Source organism: Engystomops pustulosus, chromosome 2 (genome assembly GCF_040894005.1).
Source record: "Engystomops pustulosus chromosome 2, aEngPut4.maternal, whole genome shotgun sequence".
Classification (NCBI taxonomy): Eukaryota; Metazoa; Chordata; class Amphibia; order Anura; family Leptodactylidae; genus Engystomops; species Engystomops pustulosus.
In genome coordinates this window covers 16,384,318-16,405,593 of record NC_092412.1, presented here as the reverse complement: position 1 = coordinate 16,405,593, position 21,276 = coordinate 16,384,318, and the positions used below count along the sequence as shown (strand labels likewise).

General features: G+C 51.6%; 1 protein-coding gene across 1 annotated transcript in view; it reads left to right on the top strand.

Annotated features, from left to right (window-relative positions):
• Window positions 1–736: 736 nt before the first annotated feature.
• SLCO2B1 (solute carrier organic anion transporter family member 2B1) overlaps window positions 737–21,276 on the top strand; it is an 83,339-nt gene continuing 62,799 nt past the window's right edge. The window contains exons 1-2 of the mRNA XM_072133804.1: window positions 737–826; window positions 966–1,072. Of these exons, the coding sequence (XP_071989905.1) occupies window positions 989–1,072 (84 nt within the window). The 5' untranslated portion in view covers window positions 737–826; window positions 966–988. The remainder of the gene's footprint in view (window positions 827–965; window positions 1,073–21,276) is intronic.

Sequence of the window (21,276 nt, the reverse complement as noted above, 5' to 3'; positions counted from 1 at the left end):
GGCTTAGTATACATTGTACTGATTATGGAGTTACTTGTATCCTTCTTCTGTACCCATCCTCTGCAACCTGCGACTCAAAATATTGAGAAGCTGTAAATCCCAGGATGCACCGATAATGTGTTAGTTAAACTGCAGCTGTGTTTTCAATATTCACATGCATCACATATTAGTGTCTTGTGTACTCAAACTTCTTGGGTAATGCAGGATGCCTGCAGTTTCAGGGACCTCGGAGGACCTTCACAGGTCCTGAAATGGCTTTTGTGTACATGTGTAATGAGAGTAGGAAGAGATGTATCAGGATTTATTAGGTGAAGGTCCTTCTCAGTATAAAACTTGGTGTGTGTTTTGGGTGGCCATGGGCCCCTAGAATGCTTGGGCCCCGGGGCCACCGCCCCCACACCGCCTGTTTTATAATCTATTACTGCACCGCATGCGCTTGAAATGTGTTGTGTACACGACCTTATGCAGTCGTGCTATGTAATTCTACTGCTATCATACAATGGGGTGTTATCTTTGGGTATATTTGGTTAGTTTATGTGCTTGGATGTTTTTGTTGTATACACTTAATAAACTTTATAATGTCGCTGTAAAAAGCTTCTTTCGCACTTTTACGGGAGTCCATTTGGTTGAGGATTATAGAATATTTTCGGACTTTCTTCTTGTTTACCTTCTGATGTAGATTTTTATGACTTCTGAACTTTAGTCCCTCGTATATAAAGCTTCAGGGCAGGAATGTCGCTCCTCCGGGTCAGACACGTTGTGTTTTGCGTCTTGTCAGGAATGAGAATCTCTACATTGTCATACGTCCAGTGTTTAGCGAATCCAGGTCAGTTCTGTGCCCCTCTTACCCCGATTGCACAAGATTGTACAGAGATTGGATGAGATTGGACAGATGTGATTTCTCCATAATTTACGTGTATGGTCCTCTCCATTCTCTCCATTTACATGTCTTGATGTTTTTGCAGGAGACTGAAGGATCATCAGGAAAATGACGGCCGCAAGTCAAAAGATTTATGGTGAAAACCAGACGAAAAAGACCAAATTCTGCAGGAACCCATTCAACAATATAAAGGTAAAAAGTATAAAGAGGTAGATCGAGAGAGATGAAATAGATAGAAGATAGATATATCAGTAGATAGATGAGATATAGGTGGATGAGATGGTAGGTGGCCACCATCCAGGTGCTCAAGGTCTGAAGAACCTTCCATGCAATCAGGAGACGATTGTACAGACTTAAACCTCCGGTGATGGTCTGGACCAAAATCGTTAGCAGCATCATATCCCCCATCCCCCTGTACGACAGTGAAGTCTGGGGTCCACACACATACCCAGACTGGTCAAGGTGGGACACCAGTCCTACCGAAATACTTCACCTGGTGTTCTGCAAATACCTTCTCCAGGTCCATCGGAGGAACCTCAAACAGCGGCTGTAGAGGAGAACTGGTCAGATTCCCCTTATATTTTACAGTCCAGAAGAGGGCGCCATCATTCCTGGCTCACCTACACAACAGATGTCCACCATAAAGCCTGGCAGTAGTAGGGGGTCTCTGCCACCCAGGGAGCCCAAATCCATCTAGACACAAACATGGACCAATCATGGTTAACAAAAACAAAAATCATGGCACTAGGGCCAGGAGGAATATATCAGTGGCTGGAGGACCACCAGAGAGTCATCCCAGAAGATGACCATCTACCAGGATCTACAGATAGCCTACAGACCCAAATCTGGAGAAACTACCGGACCCCAGAGACCGTCAGATCCTGAGCCGCTACAGAGTGAGCACCCACAACCTGGCCACGGAGACAGACGTACGTGGCCAGGAAGAGCAGACTGTGCCAACAGTGCCAGGACCAGGAGGCCACCGAGGATGAGGTCCACTTCTTGCTACACTGCTCCAAATACTCACCAGTGAGGGACACTCACTTCAGGAGACTCTCAGATCCCCTCAGATGGAGAAGGGAGAGAAGATCCATCCACGTGTGATACCATGGACTACTATAACCCCAATCATCCCATTCATGTACCCAATGCTTTGGCAGTGCTACAGTGTACATGCGGTCCCCTACTTAAGGACAGCTGACTTACAGACCACCCCTAGTTAAAGACAGACCTTTGCATACAAATTCAATTTAAGAACAAATCTATAGAACCTATCTTGTACGTAAACCGGGGATTTGGTCCAGCCAATAAAGTTTTTTTTAAATTGAATTAATGGATATTAGATGATAGATATACGAGAGATTATATAATCTGTTATACAACACGTAGTATTTTCCGCAGATATGAAATATGCTAAGAATGGAGGAGACCAGGATTGTCCTGTTTTACACACGTGTTTCATGACGTTCTCCGCACTTACACGTGAACTTCTGCCCAGTGGAGTCCGGATTGTGGAGGTTCCCCCCATCATTAGATAATAGTGTGAGCCTTGTGTAAGAACTTACACCCACTTACCTTCAGGAGAATGTTTTACATTCTAAGGATTGTAGTAACTGCATTCACACCTGCAGTGCAAAACTATTAACGTCTAAAATTACTCTTCATACAAAGCTGAGTCACTGTGTATTACACATACTGCACTCACTATTCTGCTGCTGGTGCAGTCACTGTGTATTACACATAACATGGGGAGAGAAAAAGAAGTGGACGGCACATCACACATCACACAACGATCTACTGCCGCTCGGCTACATTATATAACCAACTCCAGGTTCTTAGTTACATTTTGATCAAATTGTATAAGCCACCAACCACTTCACGGTGACCTCTTTATGGTGGGTCCCTACGCTATTGTGTGCGGCATCACATGGCGTCCACCACCGCTGCAGCACAGCGCCGGCAGGGACCAAGACCCGGTTGCCCCCCAGCACCCATACTGGCAGGCGTGGATGTGTGGATGTGCCGTCCACTTCTTTTTCTCTCCCCATGTTGGTTACTGTGTATTACACATACTGCACTCACTATTCTGCTGCTGGTGCAGTCACTGTGTACATACATGACATTACTTATCCTGTACTGATCCTGAGTTACATCCTGTAAATCTTTTATTTTATATATAAAAATGAAAAACATTACAACAATAAACATAAATCAAGCCATAACTTCTGGCAAAACAAAACAATAATAATAATAACAAAACAATAATACAAACTAAAAGAGTCTTACGAAAATCTCCTGGCCCAGCCACACACACACCACACAATCAGCATTATAAAACAAAACCTTCACCCAATCCCACCACCTAATATTTTTTTTTTTTTTTTTTTCTTCCCATAAATAACTAAAGAATACACAGCAAAAAAAAGACAAACAGGAAATAAAAACATTAAATATAACTAACTAAATCCCACGCCCATCACCCTCCCACCCAGACACTGGTCTAACGTCCAAAGTTCGCGCTATATAGTCCAGACCAGTGCCCAGGATCATAAAGTCCAAATCCCGTCCACCCCCCTCCCAACCTAACACCCTAACACCAACACCCCAAAACCAACCAAGCTATATACACATTAACTATAACTACATAAATACACACTGTACACAAAATACAAACACATTAAACATATCAACATATAACAAACCAACCACATAAAGCCCAGGATCGGCGCCTGCAAGCCCTACATCTCTATAACCTCAGATACAAAACAAAAATCTACTGTGTCAGCTTCAGCCCAACACCAGGAGAGGAGATGACAGACTAAGGGACACTAAAGGAGAACCCCCTCCAAAGGAGATAGGCCCTCCCCGTGCCCCGCCTCTCATACTCCAGAGAGCGCACCTTCACCAGGTCACCCAGAATGTTCCTAACCACCTCATCCACCGGGAGGATTTTACGCTGCGTCGATACTAAGCACCGTGCGTTCCACGTGTGGTACCTGACCACTAGGCTGACTAGGAATAACGTGCAGCCGTCCCGGCCACCCAGGCCTCTGAATGCTCCATAGGCCCACTCCGCATAGGAGAGACCGGCCAACCCGGGCCAATGGATGGAAGCGCCCACCCGGTTGTACACCTCTGTGTTAAAGGGGCACTGAAGCAGGAAGTGGTCCATGCTCTCCAGCAGGCCACCGCACTCCTCCCGGGGACAACCCCTTTCCTCAGAGCTCCTACACTTCAGATTGTCCCTCACACACAGCTTTCCATGGAAGCAGCGCCAAGTCAAGTCCCAAAACTTCAAGGGGATCCTGATGGAATTCAAAAGACCTAAACCCACCCCAAGATCCCGACTTGGGCAATCCCTGAGGGCCAGAGGCTTCTGGAAATGGGTCAACAGAACCCTCTTGTCAAGGAGTTTCCTCGACATGGTCCTGATCTCCCACATTCCCAGACCCCACCGGCGAATCACCTTCAGAACCGGGGTAGCGTAAGCCGGAAGATGCCCATGTGGTGTACGGAGATCCTTCACTCGCCCTCCTGTCTCCCATTCCTGGAAGAAAGGCCGAAACCATCCCCTGCAGGAGTATACCCACGGAGGAGCCCTCTCTTTCCAGAGGTTTGCGATATTGATCTTAATAAAGGTATTCACTAGGAACACCACAGGGTTGACCATACACAACCCTCCTTGTCTCCTCGTGCGGTAAGTAACCTCCCTCTTGATTAGGTTCAGCCTATTCCCCCATAACAGCTGGAAGAACAGACTGTACACCCGAGTCCAGAAGGGTTCTGGCAACATGCACACACTGCCCAGATATATCAGCAATGGGAGCAGGTAAGTTTTAATCAAGTTCACCCTTTCCCTGAGGGTCAAAGACCAACCCTTCCACTGGTCCACCTTCTGGGCGGCGATCTTAAGCCTGCCGTCCCAGTTTTGCATGGGGTAATCCCCCTGGCCAAATTCGATGCCGAGAACTTTGGCAGAGTCTTGGGGCCCTGGAAGAGTGTCCGGGAGATCAAACCCTGGATCCCCCTCTCCCAGCCAGAGACTCTCACACTTATCCCGGTTGATCTTGGACCCAGAAGCCTCTGAGTAGCGGTCAACCTCTGACATCACCCATTGCGCCTCCCCTCTCGAGGACACAAAAACGGTGACATCATCAGCATACGCTACCACCCTTAGAGTGGCTTCCGGTGCCGCCTGGTCCATCCCGACTCCCACCAACGGCCCACGATCAACCCTCCTAAGGAATGGGTCAATCGCGAACACGTATAGAAGTGGGCTCAGAGGACAACCCTGGCGAACACCAGACCCGACCTCAAAAGAGCGGCCAATCCAACCGTTCACAAGCGGGAAACTCTCTGCCCCTGCGTACAAAACCTTTAGCCAATTGACAAACTCCCCCGGCAGGCCATACCTCAGAAGGACAGACCAGAGGTACTCGTGGTTAACCCGATCAAACGCTTTTGCCTGATCCAAGGACAGCAAGTACCCCTTCCAGTTACCAGCCCTGCCCTGCTCCCCTGCCTCCCGGACACAAAGCACAGCACTGAATGTACTGCGGCCTGGAACAGAGCAGTGCTGGGTCCCCGAAAGGAGCCGGGGCGCAAACTGCACCAGCCGATTAAACAGCACCTTTGCCAAAACCTTTCTGTCCGCATTGAGAAGCGCTATGGGACGCCAGTTCTCAATACGAGATCGGTCCTTACCCTTTGACAGAATGATCAGGGCAGACCTCCTCATTGACTTCGGCAGAGCGCCCGAGGAAAGACACTCATTGAATACCTCAGTCAAGAGGGGAACCAAGGCGTCCTTAAAGGTCTTATAGAACTCAGATGTTAAGCCATCTGGACCTGGCGATTTCTTGAGGGCGAGCCCTTCAATCGCCCGGCTGACTTCCTCTTCACTGATCATCTCTGTCAAAACATCAAGAGAGGGGTCTACTCCTGGCTCAGGGACAGTTTCAGCCAGGAAAGCCGACATCACATCCCGATCTAGATCCTTCCTGCCCAAGAGGTGTGAGTAGAAGGATCTGACGACCTCCAGAATCCCTGATCTGGACCTTTTCAGGGATCCCGTACTGTCAACCAGTCCTGTGACAACTTTACTACTCACTGACATCTTGCAGTTCCTGTAAGGGTCGGGCGAGCGGTACTTCCCGTAATCCCTCTCAAAAACCAAAGATGCGTGTCTATCGTACTGACACCTCTTCAGCAAGGATTTCACTCTGGAGATGTCCTCACGACTACCTCCAGTCGAGACGAGATGCTCGAGTTTCCTCCTCAGGCCCTGATACAGGCGGTACCTGTCCAGGCTCCTGAGGCTCGAGAGCTGGCGGAAGCATCTCCCACCACTCTGACTTACTGCTACTAAGGCCCAGCAATGGTACCTGGCTCTGAAGAAAGTCCTCAAAGGATTGTCTGATCTCCGCTTCTTCCAGGAGAGACGAATTGAGCTTCCAGTAGCCTCTTCCCATCCGGGGGGTCTCTGTAACATTCAGAGAAAACAAAATTAGACAGTGGTCGGAGAACTCCACCTCAACAACGGACACTGCTGAAGAAATGGCTTCCTCCTTTAAATAAAACCTGTCTATTCTAGACCTACAGCTACCCCTATAATAGGTGAACCCCGCGTGGCCTGGGGTGTGCCGGATGTGGACATCCACCAGGCGAGCCTCACTAGCTATGCTATTAAGAGCGACGCTATCATAAGTCAGCTTGTCTCTGGAACCTCCCCTATCCTGGGACCTCGTGACAGCATTGAAGTCCCCTCCAAAGACCACCTGCCGACTTGTAAAAAGGTAGGGCTTGATCCTCATAAAGAGACACTTCCTGTCCCACTTGGACTGGGGACCATAGATGTTAATTAGGCGCAGTTCTTGTCCCTTCATGAGGACATCCAGGATCAGGCACCTCCCCATTTCTAACTCAATAACCCGTCGGCATTCTACCGGTGCGGTAAACAGTACCGCCACCCCGCTATACGGCTCGGCTGCAAGAGACCAATAGGAAGGCCCATGTCTCCATTCCCTCTTAGCTTTAAACACGGCGCCAAATCTGGCAGCCTGGTCTCCTGCAAAAATAAAATGTCGGCTTCAACACGGCCGAGAAAATCAAAGGCCGCAAATCTAGCCGCATCAGACTTAATGCTGGCGACATTAATGGACGCCAGCGTCAACGGAGTGGGTGCCGCCATCATGAGTGATTGAGTTAGACGGCTTTTTTCTTACTATTTCCCTTCCCCCTACTGTCCTCTGAAGATGATGCCTTTTCCCTTCAGAATTGGGGCAACTTCTCTTTAATGAAATCGAGGTGTCCATGTTATTACTGGCCCCCAAGGACCCACCCGGACCACCCTCTCCTTCGTCCTTGTCTCCTGACTCTGAGTCAGTCTCCCACTCTGAGGACCCAGCATCCCCAGAGGATAGAGACTCGGCGCCCCCTGCAGGCTGCTCCGCCGCCACCTCCAGAACCCCACCCTCAGCCTCTCCTTCCTAGGAGGCGATCTTATCGAGGGTGAGGAACCGGTTGGAAAGCTCAACCAGAGGGGAGGAAGTTTTCCCTTCCTTAGGTACCTTAGATCGGCCGCGTTTTTTCTTTTTCTGCTTGCGCTTATTTTCTAGCCAAATCCTGTTATCCTCATCCATACTCTCATAATGGGAGGACGTGGAGGACATGGCACCTTTCTCGCGCTCCATCCTCCTGACCTCCTCATCCAACTCATCATCCCTCAGGGCCTCAGTAGCAAGACCAGCCTCTGAGGAAGGACCAAGGGTCACCCCAGCAACCTGAGGCTTCCCCAGTTCTCTCCCTTTTTGTCTGGCTTCAAGCCGCCTTAACTGAGAAGGTGACTTATTCTTGCTTTTCTTCACAGGTCCCTCAGCTCCTCCACCTCTGCTGGTACCTTCCCCAGCAGAAGCAACCACATGGCTCTCCTCCACTGGGGTCACAACCGCATTGGCAAAGGAGCGAGGACAACGGCTGAAAGGGTGACCGAGCTCACCACACAGGTTACACCTAATGTCCTTACAGGATGCAGCGAGATGACCTAGCCCACCACACAAAGCGCACTTCTGCACTTGGCAGATGGCGCTAAAGTGTGTGGGGTCACCGCACCTGTGACAGACCTTCGGCTGCCCCTGGTAGAAAATCAGGATTCTGTCCCGCCCAAGAAAGGCTGAAGAAGGAATGTGGGCGACTGTGCCGCCTGAACACTTCAACTTCATCATGAAGGTCCAGGCCCCAGACCAAATGCCAAATTCATCGCGGTTTTTCTGAGGTACCTGTACAACCTCACCATAACGACTTAGCCAAGTCATGATGTCCATGCAAGAAAGTGACTCGTTACGGGTCAAAACGGTCACCCTCTTGACTGTGTTTTGGCGAGACACTGCTTGCACAGCAAAGTCTCGCCAGCCAGGCTCGTTCTTTGCCAGCTCATAATTCGACCAGAAGAGCTCTAAGCCCTCCGGCCGAACAAAGCTGACATCGAACTCCAGAGTACCATAAGGATGTATCAGGGCAAAGATGTCACTAGCCCTGAAGTTCATCTTCAGGAGGAGCTCCACCACCCTTGACCTGGGTGGGCATGCGTCACTGCCCCTCCAGCGAAGACGAACCACATTCCTACGGGCAGCTCCGGGCCCGGTTGTGGGTAAAGACCATACAGTCTCTCCCCCCCTTTTCTCTTGGAAGGCTGCCAGGCCATGCCTGTCTGTCCAGAAGGACAGCTCAACCTCTCTCCCCTCTACAGTGATTGACTTTTCCCCTCTCCTGAGAGCCTCCAGAAGACGCCTTTGCAAAACGCTATTCCCAGAGTCAGGAGACAAGGAGTTAACCCCACTTGCCCCAGCAGTGACACTCGCATAGCTCCTTATGGGAGCGGCCACCACTGGGGGTGCAGATGGACCAGCACTCACACCAGGATCCCCCTCAGCACCATTCACCACCCCCACATTCACCACACTATGTGCATTACTGCCTCGCTTCCCTGCATCACTCACACCAGCTGGGCCAGGAGGACCTGGGGTTGCCTCGGCGTCACTGGACACTGGGGGTAGAGCCACCTCCATAGCTGATACAGCCTGAGAAGAGGCAGCTCCAACCCCGATCTTACTTGTGCCCTCTGCCTCATTGGCATTAACCCCTTGTTGACCAGCTATTTTAATGTTTGTGCACCGCTGCTCACTAGATGCATGAGGTCTCTTATCTTTATGAAGTCCGGAAAGTCTCTTGTTACCATCTCCTGGGTCTGATGACCCAATGCAAAATAATATTTTTCCTGTGCCCTTTCCTGCAGGCTGCACAGGACGCTTGGGAGGCGCTGCACCACAAGCCCCAGCAGCCCCATCACACTGCCGCTGCTTACCGGAGCAAGCAACAGCCACAGCGCTAGGGGCCACAGGAGCCACCGCCACTGCCCCTGGCACAGGGCCACCCCCCCCTCCCACTGGGGGGCAGCGCACAGTACCAGGACCTGCTGGATCGCCCTCACTGTCCGGCCTTTCGGCCGATGCCTTCCCTGCACCATCCTTGCTACTACAAACAAGGCTGGTGCTCTGCGCCATGATGGAACGTGGCTTTGCAATCTCCCCGCACCCTGGCACCGAGTCCACTGCAGGATTCGTGCTGGGCTGGGTAACGGGGCCTACACGACAGGCTGGCACTGCTGCCCGCCCGGAGGGAACAGGGAGGGGACGAAACACCAGATTCACCTCCTGAGACGCCTTGATCTTCCTGGCTCTCTTCTTTCTCTTTAGGTCGTCATCTGGCATATCATCGCCAAAGGAGAAGTTCTGGAGGTGAACTGGGGACTCGAGCTGTCGGATCTGAGCCATTAGCGCCCCCCCTGACCGCTGTCATCACTTTCCTCCTCCAGGTTGGCAGAGCCGCAGCCTGATGGTAATGGCGCTTGCTCTGCAGGCAGCCTGTCGTGCGAGGCCTGCTGGTGTTGGTGCAGGCCACCAGACGGACACGGCAGGTCTTCCTCATCCTCCTCATCATCGCCATCGCCTTCATCCGCCTGGATCTGAAGCCCCTTCAGCTTTCTCAGCTTCTCCTGGCGCATCTCCTCAAATCTGGCGTCGTTCTCCAACTTTTCCCTGAACGGACCGCTGTGCTCCCGGATTAGATGACGCTTTTCCTGCAGAGCGGTGACCTCGGCTTTAAGTCTGTCAATGGTGTTAAGAAGATCAGACTTTTTCTTCTGTGTAGCCACCCCCGCTAGGGCCAAGGTCTCACGTATCTCCTCCTGGAGCCTATTCAGCGCCTTGCCAGCTTCCTCGTACTCACGGAGGTGCTCAGCAATCCGGGAGCCATAGATGGTAGCAGACTCCCGGGTCTTAAGGTCTCCCCATGCTTTTTGCACACCTCCGTGAGCACCCAGCTTTCCAGCTGAACCACCCAACTTTCCCGCACAGTCACTCAGCTTTCCAGGAGGAGCACTCAGGCTGATGTTACTTGCCTTGATCTTCTGTGTTCCGGAGACCTTGCGGCTTCCCTGGGTCTTGGGGGTGGCAGCCGAGGTCACATCGCTGCGTCCTTGGGTCCGGGCAGATCTTCTCACCCCCTCCATGTTGGCCGGTATCTGGCTTTTCCTGCCCCCCGCCGGCCTGGTCCGAGAGGCAGAAGCCTGGGATTTGCCTGGTTCACTCATCCCAGAAAACCCACTCCCTCCCTGGGGAGGAGAGAGCAGGCCTGGGTGGATTGGTCTTCCACCAGGTGGTGCAGGAGCTCAGCCACAGACAACCACACCCGTCAGCAGTTCACAGGGGAATGAGCCAGCACTCACTATTCTGCTGCTGGTGCAGTCACTGTGTACATACATGACATTACTTATCCTGTACTGATCCTGAGTTACATCCCGTAAATCTTTTATTTTATATAAAAGTGAAAAACATAACAATAATAAACATAAATAAAGCCATAACTTCTGGCAAAAAAATATTACAAAAGAACAAATATAAACGAAAATAAACTTACAAAACCTCCTGGCCCAGCCACACACACCACACACTCAGCATGAGAACAAACAAAACCATCACCCATTCCCACCACCAAATTTTTTTTTTTTTTTTTTAATTGAAATACACAGCAAAATACACATAAACGAACAAGAAATAAACCCAGAAATAACAATGAATATAACTGAAATAGCATTAATAACATAAAATATAACTAACTAAATCCCACGCCCATCACCCTCCCACCCAGACACTGGTCTAACGTCCAAAGTTTGCGCTATACAGTCCAGACCAGTGCCCAGGATCATAAAGTCCAAGTCCCGTCCACCCCCCTCCCAACCTAACACCCTAACACCAACACCCCAAAACCAACCAACCTATATACACAAGAACTATAACTACATAAATACACACTGTACACAAAATACAAACACATTAAAAAAATCAACATAACAAATCCAAACCACATAAAGCCCAGGTTCGGCGCCTGCAAGCCCTACATCACTACACGCCCAGATACAAAACAAAAATCTACTGTGCAGAATCAGCCCTAACACCAGGAGTGGAGATGACAGACTAAGGGACACTAAAGGAGAACCCCCTCCAAAGGAGAGAGGCCCTCCCCGTGCCCAGCCTCTCATACTCCAGAGAGCGCACCTTCACCAGGTCCCCCAGAATGTTCCTAACCACCTCATCCACCGGGAGGATTTTACGCTGCGTTGATACTAAGCACCGTGCGTTCCACGTGTGGTACCTGACCACTAGACTGACTAGAAATAACGTGCAGCGGTCCCGGCCCCCCAGGCCTCTGAATGCTCCATAGGCCCACTCCGCATAGGAGAGACCGGCCAACCCGGGCCAATGGATAGAAGCACCCACCCGGTTGTACACCTCTGTGTTAAAGGGGCACTAAAGCAGGAAGTGGTCCATGCTCTCCAGCAGGCCACCACACTCCTCCCGGGGACAACCCCTTTCCTCAGAGCTCCCACACTTCAGATTGTCCCTCACACACAGCTTTCCATGGAAGCAGCGCCAAGTCACGTCCCAAAACTTCAAGGGGATCCAGATAGAATTCAAAAGACCTAAACCCACCCCCAGATCCCGACTTGGGCAATCCCTGAGGGCCAGAGGCTTCTGGAAACGGGCAAACAGAACCCTTTTGTCAAGGAGTTTCCTCGACATGGTCCTGATCTCCCACATTCCCAGACCCCACCGGCGAATCACCTTCAGAACCGGGGTAGCATAAGCCGGAAGATGCCCATGCGGTGTACGGAGATCCTTCACTCGCCCTCCTGTCTCCCATTCCTGGAAGAAAGGCCGAAACCATCCCCTACAGGAGTATACCCACGGAGGAGCCCTCTCTTTCCAGAGGTTTGCGATATTGATCTTAAGAAAGGTATTCACTAGGAACACCACAGGGTTGACCATACACAACCCTCCTTGTCTACTCGTGCGGTAAGTAACCTCCCTCTTGATAAGGTTCAGCCTATTCCCCCATAACAGCTGGAAGAACAGACTGTAGACCAGAGTCCAGAGGGGTTCTGGCAACATGCACACACTGCCCAGATATATCAGCAATGGGAGCAGGTAAGTTTTGATCAGATTAACCCTTTCTCTGAGGGTCAAAGACCAACCCTTCCACTGGTCCACCCTCTGAGCGGCGATCTTAAGCCTGCCGTCCCAGTTTTGCATGGGGTAATCCCCCTGGCCAAATTCGATGCCGAGAACTTTGGCAGAGTCTTGGGGCCCTGGAAGAGTGTCCGGGAGATCGAAGCCTGGATCCCCCTCTCCCACTTATCCCGGTTGATCTTGGACCCAGAAGCCTCTGAGTAGCGGTCAACCTCTGACATCACCCATTGCGCCTCCCCTCTCGAGGACACAAAAATAGTGACATCATCAGCGTACGCTACCACCCTTAGAGTGGCTTCCAGTGCCGCCTGGTCCATCCCGACTCCCACCAACGGCCCACGATCAACCCTCCTAAGGAATGGGTCAATCGCGAACACGTACAGTAGTGGGCTCAGAGGACAACCCTGGCGAACACCAGACCCAACCTCAAAAGAGCGGCCAATCCAACCGTTCACAAGCGGGAAACTCTCTGCCCCTGCATACAAAACTTTCAGCCAATTGACAAACTCCCCCGGCAGGCCATACCTCAGAAGGACAGACCAGAGGTACTCGTGGTTAACCCGATCAAACGCTTTTGCCTGATCCAAGGACAGCAAGTACCCCTTCCAGTTACCAGCCCTGCCCTGCTCCACTGCCTCCCGGACACAAAGCAGAGCACTGAATGTACTGCAGCCTGGAACAGAGCAGTGCTGGGTCCCCGAAAGGAGCCGGGGTGCAAATTGCACCAGCCGATTAAACAGCACCTTTGCTAAAACCTTTCTGTCCGTATTGAGAAGTGCTATGGGGCGCCAGTTCTCAACACGAGATCGGTCCTTACCCTTTGACAGAATGATCAGGGCAGACCTCCTCATTGACTTCGGCAGAGCGCCCGAGGAAAGACACTCATTGAATACCTCAGTCAAGAGGGGAACCAAGGCGTCCTTAAAGGTCTTATAAAACTCAGATGTTAGGCCATCCGGACCCGGCGATTTCTTGAGGGCGAGCCCTTCAATCGCCAGGCTGATTTCCTCTTCCCTGATCATCTCTGTCAAAACATCAAGAGAGGGGTCTATTCCTGGCTCAGGGACAGTTTCAGCCAGGAAAGCCGACATCACATCCCGATCTAGATCCTTCCTGCCCAAGAGGTGCGAGTAGAAGGATCTGACAACCTCCAGAATCCCTGATCTGGACCTTTTCAGGGATCCCGTACTGTCAACCAGTCCCGTGACAACTTTACCATTCACGGACATCTTGCAGTTTCTGTAAGGGTCGGGCGAGCGGCATTTCCCGTAATCCCTCTCAAAAACCAAAGATGCGTGTCTATCATACTTACACCTCTTCAGCAAGGATTTCACTCTGGAGATGTCCTCACGACTACCTCCAGTCGAGACGAGATGCTCGAGTTTCCTCCTCAGGCCCTGATACAGGCGGTACCTGTCCAGGCTCCTGAGGCTCGAGAGCTGGCGGAAGAATCTCGCCACCCTTTTCTTGAGCATCTCCCACCACTCTGACTTACTGCTACAAAGGCCCAGCAATGGTACCTGGCTCTGAAGAAAGTCCTCAAAGGATTGTCTGATCTCTGCTTCTTCCAGGAGAGACGAATTGAGCTTCCAGTAGCCTCTTCCCATCCGGGGGGTCTCTGTAACATTCAGAGAAAACAAAATTAAACAGTGGTCGGAGAACTCCATCTCAACAATGGACACTGCTGAAGAAATGGCTTCCTCCTTTAAATAAAACCTGTCTATTCTAGACCTGCAGCTACCCCTATAATAGGTGAACCCCGCGTGGCCTGGGGTGTGCCGGATGTGGACATCCACCAGGCGAGCCTCACTAGCTATGCTATTAAGAGCGACGCTATCATAAGTCAGCTTGTCTCTGGAACCTCCCCTATCCTGGGACCTCGTGACAGCATTGAAGTCCCCTCCAAAGACCACCTGCCGACTTGTAAAATGGTAGGGCTTGATCCTCATAAAGAGACACTTCCTGTCCCACTTGGACTGGGGACCATAGATGTTAATTAGGCGAAGTTCTTGTCCCTTCATGAGGACAGGATCAGGCACCTCCCCATTTCTAACTCAATAACTCGTCGGCATTCTACCGGTGCGGTAAAAAGGACGGCCACTCCGCTATACGGCTCGGCCGCAAGAGACCAATGGAAAGGCCCGTGTCTCCATTCCCTCTTAGCTTTAAACGCGGCCGTCAAATCTGGCAGCCTGGTCTCCTGCAAAAATAAAATGTCGGCTTCAACACGGCCGAGAAAATCAAAGGCCACAAATCTAGCCGCATCAGACTTAATGGACGCCAACGTCAACGGAGTGGGTGCCGCCATCATGAGTGATTGAGTTAGATGGCTTTCTTTTTACCCACCTACCACCATTCTCGGGAAATGAACACCCCCTTTTTAGACTTATTGTGGTGTCCATCTCCCTCACCTCTGATGCTTCAGGGGCAGATCCAGGACCTGCCCCCTCATCCTCGTCTCCAGACTCTGGGCCAGTCTCCCCTCCTGAGGACCCTGACTCCCCAGGGGGAGACTCGGCACCTCCTGCAGGCTCCGCCACCTCTGGCCCTTCACCCTCAGCCCCTCCATCGGCAGGAGAGGCTCCATCCAGGGCCAGGAATCGATTTGAAAGTTCGACCAGCGGGGGGTCGGTTGCACCTTCCTTGGGTACCTTAGTCAGGGAGGGTGAAGTTCTTACACCTCCTTTCTTTTTACCCTTTTTCTTCTTTTTGGCGCCACGCTTACGCTTTTCCTCTAGCCACGCCCTATTATCCTCATCCATACTCTCATAATGGGAGGATTCTGAGGACGTGGCACCTTCCTCTCTCTTGATCCTCCTGACCTCCTCATCCAGTACATCATCCCCTGGGGCCTCAGCGACAGGTGTGGTCTCCAGGAGAGCGCCAGAGGTTGTCCCAGCAGCCCGAGAATCCCCCTGCTCTCTCTCCTGTTGACGCTTCTCTAGACGCCTTAGCGGGCAGGCGTCTTTTTCCTGTCTTTCTTCCCTGGCCCCTCCATCCCTCTGCCTCTGCTAGTCCCCTCCCCAGCAGATTCAGCCTCATGGCTTTCATCCGCTGAGGTTGAGCCCACATTAGCGAAGGAAAGAGGACAACGACTGTACGGGTGACCGAGATCACCTCACAGGTTACACCTAATCTGCCCTGTGCAGGATGCAGCAAGATGGCCGACACCCGCACACAACGCACACTTATGCACGGTGCAGTTTGCGCTGAAATGTGTGGTGTAACCGCACCTGTGACACAGCTTAGGCTGCCCCTGGTAGAAGATCAGGATCCGATCCCTCCTCATGTAGGCTGATGAAGGGATGTGGGCGACAGTCACTTTCTTGACTTCGCTCTGGCGGGACACTGCTTGCAAAGCAAAGTCCCGCCACTCGGGCTCGTTGTATCTCAGCTCATAGTTGGACCAGAAGAGCTCAAGCCCCTCCGGCCGAACAAAGCTGATATCAAACTCCGATGTACCATAGGGATGGATCAAGGCAAAGATGTCAGTTGCCTTGAAGTCCATCTTCAGCAGCAGCTCAACTACCCGTGCCCGAGGGGGACGCACATCACTGCCACGCCACCGAAGACGGACCACATTCCTACGGTTAGCACCCGGCCCGGTTGTCGGGAGCGACCATGATGTCCCCCTGCCTCTTTGCTCTCGGAAGGCAGACAGGCCGTGTCTCTCTATCTGTAGGAGGCACCGTTGCAAAAAGCCGTCCCCAGAGCCCAGAGACGAGGATGACCCAGAGCCCAGAGACCCCACTTCCCCCAGCAGCGACACTGGCATAGCTCTTAATAGGGGCCGCCACTGGGGGAGCAACAGGACCAACCCCTGCACCCACCACATTAACATTACCCACCTCCATGCCACCCGCACCACCAGTCACTCCATCACTCACTCCCATAACTGGTAATGGTTCTGCACCACTCACTCCACTCACATTATCCACCACAACATTACTGACTCCACTCACACTGGCTGGACCAGCACCAACATCAGGGGACATGACTACCTCCGCATCTTCAGGCACAAGGGACGGGGGTCCCCCCTCAGAGCATGACCCAGAGGGGACCACGACTCTTGTCACACTTGTGCCCTCCGCATCATCAGTAGCAGATGTTATTTTGCTTTTTTCTGAGGCTTGGAAAAGCTCGCCTCTGCTCTTTAGCCGGTGTGAGGCGCCGCTGATTTTCAGTCTCCACAGAATGTGCATTATCCCCAACACCGACACAGAATAACAGTTTCTGTCTGGGAGGTTCGAAGCCCTCAATCTCAGCGACCCCTCCACACTGCCGCCGCCTCTCTGGGTGATCAGCAGCAACAGGATGAAGAGGCGCCGAGGCACCAGAAGCTGCCACCAGTGCCGGGCTATCCCCTCCTCCCACTAGGGGACACACCACAGATCTGGATTTTGATGGTATTGCCATGTCCGAGCCGCCCTGACTGACTGGATGGCATGTCATAACACATAAGTACTTAAAAACCCTGAAGAGGCCCTTTAATATTAAAACCCCAACCACTAACCCGAGGAAAAAACACAGACTCCTTCTTGCTGGGTAGAAAAGGGGTCACAGTTTTATTTTTTGTTTCCTTTAACAATATTCAAAAACTCTTAGGCACTTGTTAACTCCCGTTCATGCAGCTTGGCTGCTGTCTGCCAGCTGGCCTCCCAACTGGCAAGTCGGCCAACCGAGCCTTCTCATCCTCTTTCTCCTTTCCGCCAACTGTGACTTGAAACAAAGAAAACACATATAAATCAACCAATAAACGAAAAATACAAAATAGGGAGGGGGGGCCGGACCGATCCGGTGCCGCTAATAGCAAAAAGAGGACGGGCAACTCCCTGCGCAGCCTTATAACCTCTTATTCTCTATTGGCCATGACATACGTGATGAGGTAGACGAAAGGAGGGTAAGTGACATCAACACAACCCTCCCCTAATTAAAGTGCCAGTGACTCTCCTAACTAGCTTTACAGTAATAACAGAACCCCAGCCACCAGTCCAGGGGCACCTTCCTTAGTTAGTCAGGCGTACCCCGCAGTCCGACCTTGTAGCCGATGCCTCCCCTGCTCTCCCACTGTTACCACAAACAGAGACGGAGCCCATCGCCACATCAGATGTCACACCTGTAATCTCCATGCACCTTTGCACCGTGTCCACAGCAGAACTCGGGGGGGGGGGGGGGAGATTGGGTAGCAGGGCTTGCACAGTGAGCTGACCCTGCGCTTTGCCCCGGGTGGGGGGGTGGGGGGGTTACAGGGAGGGGGGGAAAGATGAATCTCACCTCTTCTTGCTGCTTTGGCCTGGTCTTCTTAGCCTTCCTCCGGCTGCTCCCCCCAGCGGCTTCCTCTGGGAGCTCATCACCAAAAGAAAAGTTCTCCATGCGCACTGGGGACTCGAGCAGCCGGATCTGCGCCATGAGCGCCCCTCCCTGGCTCGTTGTCACTGTCCTCCCCCGAGCGAGGTGTTACTGCTGGCTGTCCTGCAGGGGGCCCACTGCACGAGGCCTGCTGATCTATCTGCAGGCCGCCAGGTGGGAACTGCTGCTCGTTATCATCATCATCCTCCTCCTCCACCTGGCTCGCAGGCTGCAACCCCATCAGCCTTTGCTCTCTGTTATCAGCCATTTCTGAGAATCTGTCATCATTCAAAAGTTTTTCTTTAAATGGTACGCTGTTATTAGAAATAAAGTTCTTTCTCTTCATCAGCTTATCAATGTCAGCTTTAAGTTTGTTAATTTCACAATAAATCTCGATCTTGCGCTTCTTTTGCGCTGTGCTCGCCCTGGCGCGGGCACAACGCAGCTCCTCCCGTAGCCTCCTGATGGTCTTGGTTGCCTCTTCGTACTCACAGAGGTGGCTCTAGACCCGGGAGGCATAGGTGGACAAAGACTCCCGGGGTCCCTGCACCGCCCAGCCTCCCCCCGCATGGTCAGCCTTACCTCTGTGAGCACTCCGCTATATATCTCTCTCACCCGCACCGACATGGACATCCAGCTTCTGGGCCTTTCTCTTAACATTAGACTCAGGGGGAGTAGGAGCTGTATTGCTACGACTCCTGGTTGGACGTCTCACCGCTGAGTCCTCCATAGCGCTGGCCGGTTGCTGTCCTCTCCTGCCTCCCGCCAGCCTGGCCCGGGAAGCAGGAGCCTGGGAGTCGGCTCCCTCGCTCATCCCCAGGAACCTAACTCCCTCCCTGGGAGAGGAGAGAGCAGGCCCTGGGTGGATAGATGGCTCTCCAGTAGCTCAGGAGCACGAGCACAGAGCAGCTTCACACACAGCCACACCCTCCTCTAACGAGGTAATCGCCTCCAGAGTTGCACTCACTATTCTGCTGCTGGTGCAGTCACTGTGAACATACATGACATTACTTATCCTGTACTGATCCTGAGTTACATCCTGTATTATACCCCAGAGCTGCACTCACTATTCTGCTGCTGGTGCAATCACTGTGTACATACATGACATTACTTATCCTGTACTGATCCTGAGTTACATCCTGTATTATACCCCAGAGCTGCTCTCACTATTCTGCTGCTGGTGCAGTCACTGTGTACATACATGACATTACTTATCCTGTACTGATGCTGAGTTACATCCTGTATTATACCCCAGAGCTGCACTCACTATTCTGCTGCTGGTGCAGTCACTGTGTACATACATGACATTACTTATCCTGTACTGATCCTGAGTTACATCCTGTATTATACTCCAGAGCTGCACTCACTATTCTGCTGCTGGTGCAGTCACTGTGTACATACATGACATTACTTATCCTGTACTGATCCCGAGTTACATCCTGTAGATCTTTTATTTTATATAAAAGTAAAAAACATAAATACAAACCAAACATATACAATATATACAATACCTTACCTGCTGGTCCAGCCACATTCATACCTAGCAAAAAACAATAACTTAAAATACACCGAAATGATTAAACACCAAATACCACAACCCCCACCCAACCGATTATCACAACCTAAACCAAACCAATAAACAAAGACAAGCCACACCCACAAATAAACATAAATGACTATAAATATACATAAACCCACCCCACACCCTCTAATAACAAACCACCCACAAACTTTTTTTTTTAAATATATAATAACAAATACACATAACACTACACTAAACTAAATCCCTCGCCCGCACCCTCCCCTTCCCCCCAGACACTGGTCTAACGTCCAAAGTTTGCGTTAAGTAGTCCAGACCAGTGTCCAAGGTCAGTTCATAAGTCCCACCACCATCACCCCCCTCCCAACCTAACACTATGTCCCAAACCCCACTATATACAATATATACAATATATACAGTATTTACAACATAACATAAAGAAAAACAGAATACAAATAAAACCTTAACAACATCAATACAAACCACATAAAGCCCAGGTTCGGCGCCTGCAAGCCGCTACATCACTATAACCTCAGAACACAAAACAAAAATCTACAGTGCAGCATCAGCCCAACACCAGGAGAGGAGATGACAGACTAAGGGACACTAAAGGAGAACCCCCTCCAAAGGAGAGAGGCCCTCCCCGTGCCCAGCCTCTCATACTCCAGAGAGCGCACCTTCACCAGGTCACCCAGAATGTTCCTAACCACCTCATCCACCGGGAGGATTTTACGCTGCGTCGATACTAAACACTGTGCGTTCCACGTGTGGTACCTGACCACTAGACTAACTAGGAATAACGTGCAGCGGTCCCGGCCACCCAGGCCTCTGAATGCTCCATAGGCCCACTCCGCATAGGAGAGACCGGCCAACCTGGGCCAATGGATGGAAGCGCCCACCCGGTGGTACACCTCTGTGTTAAAGGGGCACTGAAGCAGGAAGTGGTCCATGCTCTCCAGCAGGCCACCGCACTCCTCCCGGGGACAACCCCTTTCCTCAGAGCTCCTACACTTCAGATTGTCCCTCACACACAGCTTTCCATGGAAGCAGTGCCAAGTCACGTCCCAAAACTTCAAGGGGATCCTGATGGAATTCAATAAACTCAAACCCACCCTCAGATCCTGACTTGGGCAATCCCTGAGGGCCAGAGGCTTCTGGAAATGGGTCAACAGAACCCTTTTGTCAAGGAGTTTCCTCGACATGGTCCTGATCTCCCACATTCCCAGACCCCACCGGCGAATCACCTTAAGAACCGGGGTAGCATAAGCCGGAAGATGCCCATGTGGTGTACGGAGATCCTTCACTCGCCCTCCTGTCTCCCATTCCTGGAAGAAAGGCCTAAACCATCCCCTACAGGAGTATACCCACGGAGGAGCCCTCTCTTTCCAGAGGTTTGCTACATCGATCTTAAGAAAGGTATTCACTAGGAACACCACAGGGTTGACCATACACAACCCTCCTTGTCTCCTCGTGCGGTAAGTAACCTCCCTCTTGATAAGGTTCAGCCTATTCCCCCATAACAGCTGGAAGAACAGACTGTACACCCGAGTCCAGAGGGGTTCTGGCAACATGCACACACTGCCCAGATAAATCAGTAACGGGAGCAGGTAGGTTTTAATCAGATTAACCCTTTCTCTGAGGGTCAAAGACCAACCCTTCCACTGGTCCACCCTCTGAGCGGCGATCTTAAGCCTGCCATCCCAGTTTTGCATGGGGTAATTCCCCTGGCCAAATTCGATGCCAAGAACTTTGGCAGAGTCCTGGGGCCTTGGAAGAGTGTCCGGGAGATCAAAGCCTGGATCCCCCTCTCCCAGCCAGAGACTCTCACACTTATCCCGGTGGATCTTGGACCCAGAAGCATCTGAGTAGCGGTCAACCTCTGACATCACCCATTGCGCCTCCCCTCCCAAGGACACGAAAAG